At 43.1% G+C, this 13377-nt stretch overlaps 1 protein-coding gene across 1 annotated transcript; it reads right to left on the reverse strand.

The window, feature by feature from the left end:
* Window positions 1-1607: 1607 nt before the first annotated feature.
* PHALS_09111 (uncharacterized protein) lies at window positions 1608-1916 on the reverse strand (the record flags this gene model as incomplete). Its single annotated transcript, XM_024724551.1, has 1 exon — window positions 1608-1916. The coding sequence occupies one exon, from the start codon at window positions 1914-1916 to the stop codon at window positions 1608-1610; it is 309 nt and encodes a 102-aa protein (XP_024575416.1).
* Window positions 1917-13377: the final 11461 nt, after the last annotated feature.

Consider the following 13377-nt stretch of genomic DNA (forward strand, 5'->3'; position numbering starts at 1 on the left):
TCCGTCACTTCACAAGATATTGGGTCTTACCGTGGTGACGACGTCGTCGTACTAGACGTTTCAGCTGATAGTGAACGTCACCGCTCTGATCGAGAGGGGTCGGTGGCGGAAGGTGACGACCTGGTTGACCGCTGCCCGGTGGCTCGTGATGCTTTTCGAGCCCTTGAGAACGAGGTATGTCGTGATCGGCGCTCCGCTGAGCGTCATGCTGAAGCGGCATATCGCTGCGCGGACGCCCTTGACGATTTGAAGCCCGTCGTGCGTCGGCTGCCTCGCGTTGAGGACTATCGCGCTCTTTCGGAGCGACTCCGAGCCGTGGAGCAGGCGAATGCGTCGCTGCGTGCGACGTGGAGCGCTTGGCGCCGTTAGAAATGGAAGTTGTTACACATCCTGAACATCGTTAACGAATCAACTAGAGTTTTACCATTTCCAACAATGAAAATTTCGTGATATAAAATCTACAAGATGCGTTTCTGGGAAGTGCAGATATTGATTGAGCCACACTATGAAGCTAAATAGACAAATTGATCTCAAAAAGATTGAGAGTGATGCGCCAAGTGCACGACACTATGGCTAAAAGCCTGGATATGCCGATGTTGCATGCACATGTCAAAAGCAGACTAAGGGCACAGAATTAGGCTACGGAAAAACGAAAATTTGCCTATTCTCTGCGGCTTTTGATTGAGTGCCGAACCTCTGATTGTTCTTGAAAAAACGAGATTCAGACCCGATTCGAATTATAAAATGGTATTGAAAATGCTGTGTGCTGTATGCAGGCTTACCAATGCTGTATCATTACTATGTTTTTATGGGTGGCTCTGATGCAAAGCGTCCTTTTAGAAACGAGGCGTGTTCCTACCGACTTTCTTGGCATCACTGCGCAGATTCGTGGGGTCGTCTAAAATATGGCTGGAATCCGTATTATCCCGACTTTCAACGATAGTCGACATGTCAAAACGACTAAGAAGAAGCTCAGACCAATCACGTGTAACTTGTTTTCTACTCGTCGTCTTTATAGCGGGACCAACAAATAGTTGTGTGGTGCGAAAATGCTACCTTCAAACCGAGAACTCGTGGAATTTTGAGTTTCCAACTATGCAAAATTGCTTTGCGTCGTTGACACTTACACCCACACTCTTAAATTTCCTTCCAAAACAACAGAGTCGCGATGAGCAACGCAATTCCCGTTCGCGGAAGAGGCCGGGCTTTGTTTATTTTCGAGACTTAGCTAGTAGCGGTACGAGCTCATTTATAATAGACGCAAAACTAAAGATGGCACAAACGATTACTGAGGCAACAGAACACCGCGATAACAACTTCGCGCTTTGTATCTCGCTAAATTACGAATTACGCGACGATGTTGTATAACGCTATTGACTCTGAAACTGCTTAATGTCGCCACAAATGGATTCACCTAGTGCTCGAATTGAGCTATCTAAATCAAACTAAAGTCATCAGAGTTTTGGACCATGGGTAAAATCTTTATCGAGGGCACTGATGTATTAACCGCCTGTATTCTAGACATTTAGCGATGTCCTAAAGTTGTGGTGATCTGAGAATGGGGAAAGGCTTACCAATCACTTTTGGACACATCTTCTGCTTTCCGATTAAGCTGCAAGTTTGCGGTGCACTGAGCGCCTTTTGATAAGCCTTGTGACAGAGTGCAGAATTGTAAAATGAGCTTCTTCGAAGATATCTATGACTCCTGTTCTTGAGATGTCAAACTCGGCTTGCTGAGCCCGCTCCAGCTTACTACAGAAGGTTGAAACTTTCGTGATTTCGCAGCGAAATGGCTTAGCACACTCTACTTTGGAGAGCGAATCAGGGTGCGTGCATTTATCCGGGGATGAGGTAGAAGGGAAGGTGCAAACATCGAAGAATTTCCGGAACGGGGAATTGCCTTGTTGTCTAGTCATTCTTGAGCGACATTTGATTTCTGAGAGCTTATTCTATGGAAGCATATGACAACCCATGTTTATGTTTGATACAAAACAATAAAACGCATCACTCATGCTGTCGATGACATCAGTAAGCATGCCTTTTTGTCGAAGACCATCACTAATACTCGGCCACACTTTGCTCCAGGGTCAAAATAACACCCATATTTGGTGCCATTGGAGCCACCTGACGTAATACTGTCCAGCGATCGGACTTCAGCCACGACGCGTATATTCAAGAAGCCAGCACATTTAAGCAGCTCAACAACTGTGCTTGCCTGGTGCTATGCAAAGAGGTCGACTTATTGGATTGTTTTGCTAGTTGGAAAACACTTAAATATTGAGGATGGCCTTTTGCTAATGAAAGCTACGGATCCGGCAAATTGCATAAATTTGCCGACGGTCACTCTGTCAAAGCAAAGAATAATGTCAAAAAATCTGAATAAAGATATGCCTTAAAAAATACTTTTACAGTGCAGTACTCGGTACGAATGATGCGAAAGGCCTTTTGAGCTTTACACGCTAATTTGAAGTTAAAACAGAAAGTACGGTATAGAATCGCTTGTTCAAATAGTAACTTGAAAAGAAGATCTGCCAGATTTTGGTTACAATGAGTAGTAAAATGTAATTTTAATAAAGCGGTGGCATATACACCTTTAACTAATTTTAATCGGCACAGCCAGTGTTTAGTATAACGCAAAAATGCTTGGATGGTGGCAGAGTGTCTCTACATGGCTACAAAATCATGTATCGCCTCGCGCTGAAAAAGAATAGTAATCCTCGCTCAGTAATGCCAGCTCGACGGGGTACTCATTAATTTTTCATTGTCAGAATCACTGATTGCACTGCTGACATCACTTATGTTTATCGACGTTAATACTCCACGCTTTCGTCACAGCTAGTTTTTCAAATATAATTCCTATCCTAAATGACATCGTGGTGGGGAGAATATTTGTCCCCGCCATCCCACGCTTCATATTATTTCTACATGTTAAATCAATATTTAGTTAACACAAGCTTTAGGCGTCACAGCAGTACAGCTGCTATCTATGCAATGGACCGCATCAAGTGTATTTGGCTTCCTATTGAGCTACACTCCATAGCTTTCAGCACCAGCAAACACAACAGCATTAATACAGATTCTTTTCGAAGACAATACCCTCGGGATTAACGCTTGCGCGGACAAAGTTTGAGGTGGAAAGTGGGCTCAAAATTTAAGGAACCGTGTGATCTCGCATTTGGCGTGCTGGCGATCAGCAAAAGTGCTTTTGAGTCCTAATAGATATCTTTAATAACGCGAATGATCTATTGTGAGGTCGCTGACAGAAAGCTGGATCACACAAGTGTCAAACAAAGTTTTTTTTATATACAAATGGCCATCTCGTAAAAATAATAACGCATTAGTATGTATCACCGCAGTCATTTACATCGTATTGTTCCGGCCAGACAAATTTGTGCACGCTTGTATTGCATGACTGCACAAGAATATCGTATAAACAGTTTCCTAAACATGTCCGGTCAGCACCGTGTTGTGATTAGGTTTGCCTGAGTGACAAATAAATTATCTCGGCGCCTAGTCAAAACGTGCCGATCGTCCACTCTTCCACCTTCTTGCACTGGCATGAATTATTTTGAAATAACATCCAGTTAAGATAATATTACTGTCTTCTTCTGTGCAGCAGACTCGGGATTTACCTGCCACGGGGTACACACAAATTTATAATGTGAGTTTACATACCAAGAATATTTTTTGGACTTAAAGTGAATCTCGAGAAGAACAGAGATCAAGTTACACGAGCTGGTATTGAAATACTCTCACAAATGGGGTATAGGGAATTGGTATTTCTAGATATTTAAACGTCCAATTTGACTAGAATATAACCAACCTTCAAATCTCAATAGGTAGCAGTGTTATCGTCCGATTAATATGACAGTCAATTTCACGTTTTAGTACCTACAGTCAACTACCCATCAAGGTTTTGTTGCTAAGTATCGACTTGTTCGAATCGACCAGCAATGATGTTTGTAAGCGCGTTCAGCATAGCAAAGAGAGAAGCGGCAATAAACCACGGTATCATGAATGTGCATGAAAAGATTGTATATTGCGGTCTCCAAAGTGCATCTCTGTTGTGACGGCAAGGAGCAGTCGCAGCTCATGACCTGATGAGTGAGGGTCCGGTGAGATGGAGAATGAGGTAAATAATTTTGTAACGTGACTGGTGGTATTAAAGAGCAACAATAGGTCCCAAGAAAACGGGTCAGGTCCTTCTCTTGTGAAGAATGATTACGAAGAAACGGTCTTGCTGTGACAGCACTACTGCGCAATGCGTCATTCTTCGAATTTCAACAGGTTTGTCGCAACGGCTATACACTTGAGAAAGGAGTGACTGGGTAGTCGGAGGGATCGAGAATCTCTCTTGCCTCCAAGGTAAAGGTACATAATCAATCGGCTTAATCTTGTGGCGTACGCGCTATCGCGTCGTACAAAGTAGAATTGTCGCATGTCACAATATCGATGTCGCCATTGATAAGACGATTTAGTTGTGTATAGCATATGCTGCATTGTCCAGAGTAAACAAAACTGTTTAACTAGAATACTGCTTTTTGGTTTTCACGATTGCGCCCTTAATCTCCTAATCAAGGCTTGCAGTGCTCCTGAAGTTGCCAAACTATTCTCGTCCTGTGGTGATACGTCAAGGTAAGTGCGTCAAGTCCGGAATACTGGTCACATTGCGCCTTCTACGGTAGCCATCTGGATAAAAAAATTTATGGCTCATTGAACGCTGTGTCTGCTCAGTATGTATGAACAAAAGATAATAACGTGTGCTTATTCGAACTGTGTCAGCGGGTAGAATCCTTGTCTCGTGCGCAAGAACCTTTCAACACCCTCCGGTTCTTCAAAACTCACATCCGGTAGTTTTATTTTGTTGTCTTTGTAGACCATCTGAGTTAGACAGCCTAGATTGCTGTTGTCAGCGGTAGCGTAATCGGTTCGGGCAAGGTGCTATCTGCAAGTTCTAACGAAAGATAACGAGCTAGTCGAAGGCGAACGTTTTGGATAGAGTTCAGTGCTTATTGATAAAAACGTTTTGGTCGTTCTAAAGCGTTTGGCATTAGGTTGGACAAGTCCACCGCTGGCCATCCGCACAAATCTAATGGCTTCCAAAGATTGCTTGTTGAAGTATGCATTTTAAAAACTGGGACTGGACGGATACCACAATGCTGAATCAGCTTCAGGTTGCTTGTCGAAGCCGCACTGAACAATACATTACACGCTTTAATATGCTACATTTCATTTTATTCAAACTCGATCATATGCATTCTTTGCAGAACCACGAAGTGACGCTCGGTCTTGGTGAAGGAAGCCTGGCGATACAATTTGGCTTTGAGATGTCGGCCCGTCTACTCGTTAGAAAATAAAAGGAATGATAACGGCGAGCTTGAGCGTTCTGTGTCGATTCCGTATCGCTGTCGCTAGGAGCCAGATTACTCAAGATCTTATGGTGTAATGGTTAACACTCTGGACTCTGAATCCAGCGATACGGGCTCAAATCCCGGTAGGACCTCGTATGCACTAATTCTACCAACCAAGATTTCGTTAGAAATGACATACCTCCCCTCAAATGCAGTGTCTGTTGTCTATGAAACAAAACCTGCAATCCTACTACTTTGAAGTGGTTTTGGCCTTAGCCGAAAGGAATTGAAGCTAAATTATAACGATCCCGAAGATATTGCAAGCACGGGATGTACTAGACATTGTTCATGTTTTTTTCTCAAGCCACTCTATTCGATGTTGTATGAAATCAAATATTGATCATGTTATTCTCTGATCCTCTTGATGAGACTCGAAGTGTCGTCATACTTGAGAGAGCTAATTTCTGGAGGATAGGTTTAGCCGTTTAATTATTTGTCAAGAAATTACCTTCTTGCATGTAAAGCAGAAAGTAAGAAGTGCTTTCACTTGTGCCGGGATCAGTAACTGGTGACGTTTAGTAATTTCATGGGGCTTTGAAGTTTCATTTGTGCTAGGATGCCCTGACGCCGATGTTGTTAACGACTGGTTAGATCTAACATCTTTATCGGCCGACCGCATTCATCTCTAGTAAGTGGGGGATGGTTTAAGTTAGAGGCTTTATCAGTTACTGTGTCAGTTGGGTAATGTGTAGTCGACAGCACAAATTTGAGGCGATGAGATGTATGTCGACTTTCAAGTCCTGGTATGCATATCGCAAAGCCAAGCGTTATTTTCGTTTTGTTCAGGCACCTGATCTAATGGAACTGTCATGTGCAACCACAAGTCAAATGATTGAATGAGCTTCCAACTAGTTTAAGAACTGAGACAGATACGCTTGGGTACTTAATCAGCGTTTGGCACCAAATGCACGGTTTTTTTTTTTTCACGAAAGGTAAGAACTACATTGATATTTGCTACTCTAGAAGGAAGTTGTACTGTAAGAGAGCAGACATGAGGAGTAGAATACGCTTACAGAACATCTTTGCAGCTCAAATTTTACTCACATTTTGAGCACAAAGCCCACATGTTGGGACTCCGTTGTGGCTCGGCGCGGCGGGTATTCTATATCGATCTACGTTCATAAGTGCAACGTAATTGGGTTTGGAAAAGTCGTAGCAACTCCTGAACTAGCAGACGGACAAGTTTGTGTTACTATGCAATGTTCTACATCATTAAAACCAGCTTGTCATCTTTGTGAGATGTGCTGCGCGGCACTCGGGGAATCATTATAACCATTCTTATTGGAAATATCGATCGAGGGGACTGCTTCTGTCACGAATGTTTCTGATACTTTGGTTTATTATTTTACAAAATATCTTTCTTCAAAGTATAAATCAAACCGTTCTCAAATCTATGTCACTTATAAAAATAAAAAAAGAAGTACCCCATTGCTGAAAAAGCCCTAATTTCGTCTCTGGGTAAGCCATCCTTTGTGTATAACTCAGACTCGTCAAGTTAATCTTTATTCAGTACAAAGTACAGTCCAATATTTTTGCAACTGCATTTTAGTTCTCCGAAGCAAGAAAGTAATCGCCTGTTGTCATACATCTTTCTTACCATATCTTTTGACAAATTGTAAAATAATCTGGGTGGACTATAAACACATGGCGAAGAAAGCTGATATTTACAGGGCGGCCTGAAATGAAAGCAAACAAACGCGAGGCAATTGTGAGTGGTTCTTTAGACAAGACCCGATTGAGATCTACAACATTTGTATGGGTCTGGCGTAATCTTTGACTTGCGGTGCAAAAGCCGTGGAGAATTGGCAGATTTGAAAACCAGCAATCAGCATTTATTCCATGGATTTTGCGGAGAATCGATGACGACGATTTTTCTTCTCTTGTTCCGAACAGTGGTGTCGCAGCTCTCGCTTATTTCTGGCGGTTATACTTTGCCTTGCAATCGGCGATGGTTTGCTTTCTGCGTCTATTCAGCGTGCCAAACACCTACAGCAGATTTGCTACTCTTCAGCTGGAGCACTTCCAGAGCGATTGTTTCTTAATTCATATTCTGCTAATTTAATGCAAAGTTCACCTTGTGGTCACGAGCAGTGCAGTCGTATCATTAGTGTGCTATCGTAAATGTCAATTCGCATGTTGATTACCGTGTATGCAGTATCCGAAAAGCAGTTTTAGTCTTATGAATCTGCGTTTTTTTACGTGGTACACACCGTAATATGGTGTGCGTACACGTTAATTCTTTTGCAAAGCTGTGAGATGATACTGATGTGGACACGATAACAGAGTGGTTTGTGTGGCACTGTGCTATCACCTTCATGAATATAATTTTATTGCTGAACAGAGTAACATATTGAGTCCTAGCTAAATTTGAACTCAATGTTAAGTGTCTGTTACTCGTGATATTAACAAGAGCAATTATGCGCCAAGCTTTGCGGATTCATCAGTTCTCATAATTTTTATCTGAAGACTTTTTTAAACCGCTTCATCCCGTCTCAGCTTATTGTTCGTGATATCGGTAAATTTTTATGTCAGTGAACCCTGAAATTCAGCTCAGAGATTTTTAAACTTTATTAAAAATTTAAGTTGGACATCTAAGTACACGGCCGCATATTTTTGTCTCAATAGATTCAAGATTCAGAGTTACAGTATTACAAAATTGAGAGGTATAATGTGTACTTACACAATAATACGCTTCTTTCCCATTAAACTACCCCGTTACGATGTGGACCTTTTTGTGGCTCGCGAAACTTTGCTGTTTTAAGCCATTTGCAGAATATATGAATAGCGAATTGCCCATCATCTCTTTTTTTGACACTCTGCACACTGCTGTGTCTGCATCTGGATCGACCCCAGTAAATGTCATTGTTTGCTCCGAAGAGCCACCATGGACAATACAGACGTCGAGGTGAATTCACATCAAATAATTTTTGCTGTTAAGAGCCCACAGGCCTCCGTGAAAGAGTTGTGAAACTACAGACCAAATCTCAAATGGATCCACACTCATTAGCGGGCGTGCCCTGCGACGAGCAACAATTCCTTTTTTCATAAACGACCAACAGTACGCCGTATCATTGTCGGCAACGCCGTCAACGACATCTTGTCAATCTAAGGCCTCAAATTCTTATAACTATATAAAAATTACTGTCACTTTCTTCCTTTGGATACTGCTAATGACCCTAGTGTATCCACCGGGACATTAATGTTCTCATCCACTCCACGCTCGTGTTGCAGCGCGATTGGAGAACGAACATACCACAGTTGATGATTTTCTGCTCTATTGCTTGTGGCGGCACGTTGACTTCCGTGAAGAGTTCCGCTGGGTGAACGAATCTGAGATCGGTCAGATTTAAAATGAGCATTCTGAGCTTTGTCATCGTATTGAATGGCCCAAGGCACTCGGCTCGAAATTGTGTCCTTGTTTTGGAGCAAAAAGAATGCAGTTCAGCTCCAAGGGGTGATGGGGAGGCCCCGACTTTGTCGTCAGAGTGCTTCAAATCCGGCTGGGTCATGAAAAAGATTTCGTGATATGGCTTCAGAGAAATTTCGTAGAACACAAGGTGTGTTTGAGCTCTCCTTGGGATATTAACAGCATGTTTCAATCTCGTTTTCGCCACAACTATGAACAGTCTGAGGTAGCGTTGACCCAGCTAAGTCATATCGAATGCAAACAAGTGGGCTGACAGTGCTTTCTATATTTTTGTGCCTTAAGTGGGTTTTGTCTGCCTAGGGCTTAAGCGCGTTGCTTTTGAGCATCCTGGCTTACATCAATAGCTCCGCGTACTTTGTTATCTTTCACAATCTTCCTGGAATATTTATTTAAAAATATCAGTAAGATTAAGAATAATGACAAAGTGTGGTTATGCAGAGAAGTATAGCCAGGCTGATATCATCGAGTCGAATTTGGGTCACCAACGCTCCCTACCACCAAGTCTAGAGCCACTTCGTTGCGATTTATTATTCCATCGGCACCTTTTTAGTGCATGCACTACGGTATATACCGTACAGTTACTAAGGTTCAGCGACTCGCTTCCGAACCGCTGTTATTCAAAGATAACGCAGCGGATAAAGTTTTTATAACGCGGCTAAGCGTTTCGTCTAATTATGTGTTGATGGATGGTCAGCGGTTGTCATGTTCAATCTGGTTCCTACCGCCATTAGAAAAGTTTGCCGAAAATTTTCTATAAATCGCAGATCTAGATCTGGCGAATCAGGCACCGTTGAGTCATGTTGAGAAATAGCTCGTCTTGGCAATGTTGTCCTTGACAGAAGCAAAGCAAGCTGTCTATGCCACAACCACTACAATTCTGGACCTATTGGACGCATTATCTGAACGAGCAAAAATTATTCATATGGTAGTACTGCTACACTCCTTCGGAACCGCCTGAGGAAGGCATCGGTGCCTGCGGCGTTTAGTAACATCGTTCATACAATACATCTGTGCAAGCCTACGCGTTGAGAGCAAGCAGTTAACAGCTATGTAAGTGCCAAATACATTTTCCTTTCTTAGGTAAGGAGTCTATTCCCTCCCGATGTGGCTACTCCAAGATTTATCATGTGCTTCATACCAAATTTTGCACTAGGGTTTTCATTACGAGGTGCCACTGCCTGTTTGGTGTCATGCGTGCGTAGTAGAGCAACATTTAAAATAGTAAAAAAAGCGCAGACATGCAGCCGTGCGTCTCGATCAAACATTATTTCAGTACTCGAACGCTTTGCTTTCCAAAGCTTCAGCATCGCTACATATGTAACATATATACGACGCTGAAAGTATTCACCATGCTAAAATGCGACAATTTATAGCCGAAACAGCAGGAACGCGCATCCGCCAACATATTCTTTCAACCTGACTAATTCTTTTTTCAAATACAAATTTGGTAAGGAAGATAGCCATGTTGCCATGATCTAGGAAAGTTGTGGTGGCGAGGTTGCTAAGCACAACAGCTTATGATAAGAGAAAACAAACAGCTTAACGATAAGCAGTGTGTCCTGAACTTGACGAGAACATACTACATTGCAAGTGGCTCCTTGGTGTAAGCCAAGAAATTCTTCAATGATGTTTCAAACTAAACATACTAAAACGCAATCACGCGCAATGCCGATTTGTAACGGGTAAGTGCTGTACTATTGTGAAGTTGCATCTTGCTCGGTTGCATAACTGTACGAATTATCTTTATTGTGCTTTGTGCAATTGTACGTACATACGTATATGTACCTAGGCACAAATATTCATTAAGGTGATGAGCTTTCCAAAAGGAAAAATTAGTGGTAGAAGTGGGCTGCTGACCGCACGTTAAGTAATGAAGGCGGGTTATTGCGATTTCGTTACACCGCATTTTATAATCGCGTAAAATATAATTTCTATTAAATATTTGTTATTCCTGGTATACCAGAGCAAATTTAACGAGGTTTAGAGAATTTGGTTTTGCTCCTTGGCGAAGCATCCGAACCCAACCTCTGTGCATTGTCCTTAAGTTGACAGACTTATGCTTTTCAAGCTGGTCTAGCTGTCCCACGCATGCCAAGCCCGTTGCACTTGTTAGCACTTGTAGTCAATACGATGACCGATCCGTGAAACTGCTGCATTCTCTCCACGAATGAAAGACGTGTTATTCTTATACCTGGCCTTAAACCAATTACGCTTGCTGCAAAGCATATGTCTTTTGCTGGCTCCAACGGAGTCAGAAAAGTAGAAGTGAAGTGCCAGAATCAATAATTTATCGACTGATAGAAATGGGTCCGTGACAAATCGAAGCATTACTGGGACAGAAGTGCATGACCAATAGCTTTACCGGCTTCCAGTTTTGTCAATCTATGGCTCTTGACATTCCACACCATATCTATGATGAGGACATATCTAGAATCAGGTCTAGTACGACTTTTTACGAGTACCAAATTTCTTAAATTTTACTGCAAAGTTAAAAGACCTTCGGTACTTTGACTAGTGTCCCCGTTGTATATGCACGGATGCTATACCCATATCGGAATCTTGAATACCTTGCGTGCTGTTCACCTTTTTCTGACAGTGGTGTCATACGTAATCACACTTGTAATAAAATTTACAAGGGTTTCACAGTCTCACAAAGCGAGACGATGGTGTTAACAACCATCATTTTTTGCTATGAGCGCCAAACTCTCGTCGAGAAAGCTTCACATACTATAGATATGCCTCGTTTATGACCACTATAATGTACAAAAACTCGAGATTTCTCACGCCTGATCTTTCTGCGCCTGCTTAGACGTTCCCTTGCAATAGGGTGATCAGACGACGTTGCGTGGATCTTTGACCTTTCATAACTCTCAACCAAGAGCGATGGGAGCACGCAAAGTGGCAATGATTAGTACTACTGCTGTTGGTATCGGCGAGCTCCGCAGTTTGGCAGACAAACAATCACTTCGCTAATTATTTGCATGATTCACTCGGGTCCGCTCGTATTTATTCAATACTACACTCCATACAGCCCTCGACACGGAACTTGCATTCTGCATTCAACATGACACACGTGTCAGTGCGAATTGCACCTCTCTATAGCCCTCGAAAGATAGGTGACTGTTACTACCTCAGGGAGAGGCATGATGCCATCGCGGCGATAAGAAATTATACCTCATGGACGTAGTCCGCAACATTTGATTTCTTTAGCAGGTAGACAAAATCTCGTGCTCACCCAATATTTCTGGCTAGGCAGTTCTAACAGCTGCACCATATGCCGCTTGAGATTGTTCTATACATCGTTTACAGAAGCACGGTATACCCACACCTATTTACGCGTTTGGCCTCCTAGCTATAAGTCCACAACCAGGGCATTCAGTTGCTTTTACTGGTGCATGGCCACATACTTTGCAATTTCTCGTCGTGAGGCCGAGACGTCTGAGTTCGAGCTCCAAAAAGGGCTAAAAGCTCAACATCAACGGCCTCTCTCGGTTGGTGCCATTTCTATCATCATCGGCAACCGGTTATTGCGCTTCTGAGGAGTCTAAAAAAGGCACCTTCGTCGCTGTCGAGCGCACCCGGCGCTATAAGATCCCAATTTCTGTGTCGAAACAGTTTTTCACAAATTAAGGCGATAGCAGATGAGCCTTTCCGCTTTTACGAAGAGAATCACGAATGGCATGGATCTACTGCCTATTTGAGCATTTCACAGCAATTTAGCCTGACATATCAAAGACTCATTTCAATCGCTGAAAAGGATGTTTAATGCTTTTGAGGTGTCCCACAAAGTCACCTACTGAAGTGCTGAATTATTGTGTGCGCCTTATTATAAACTTTTCAAATCCGGATCAATTATATTCCCCTTCTTGAGGTCTTTGGCCGTTGACATAGGCTGTGCTTTACTTCGAGGCAATTATAGTGGACATACGCGCGATACCACTTTTATGTCTACCAGCATAAAGTCTGGTACGACTACCGACTAATTACCGGTTTAATATCCGGGTGGCCGCGGGCCCGTGGGATCCGCTTTGACGCCAGCGCTTCGGCGATCACTTGCGCCTGATCCCGGTACGGCTTAAGCAAGCCCACGTAAAACACCGGGTGGGTGCGCATCCGTTTTGGAAGGTTCAGCGTGTACGCCAGGCCCCGTTTGGCCACAACTTTGAACGGTCCGATAAATATGGACGAAGATTCGTCCTGAAGACAGCAGAGGCTGCATGTGTAGGCAGGTTTTTGAATTTGATAAGACCAGGTCTCCGACCTTAAGCTTTCCACTTTGCCTCTTCCTTTTTCATCCGCATATCCTTTCTGCAGGTCTTCCCTTAAAAACGTCGTATCGCAAACGTGTTGTAGGACACTCAGTCTCGGAGACAAGAAGTCATCGACTTTTTTACGGATGATGAGGGGCTGGCATCAGCTAGCCGCTTGGCTATTCCTCTCCTACCAAGCCCTGAGCCATGGGATGGCGGCGTCAGCGGGGCGCGAGGGTGAATCAGCCCGTTTACGTAGAACGGCGTGTAGCCGGTAGACGAATGCACT

The sequence above is a fragment of the Plasmopara halstedii genome (assembly GCF_900000015.1).
Source record: "Plasmopara halstedii genome assembly, contig: Scaffold_350, whole genome shotgun sequence".
Taxonomy (NCBI): domain Eukaryota; phylum Oomycota; class Peronosporomycetes; order Peronosporales; family Peronosporaceae; genus Plasmopara; species Plasmopara halstedii.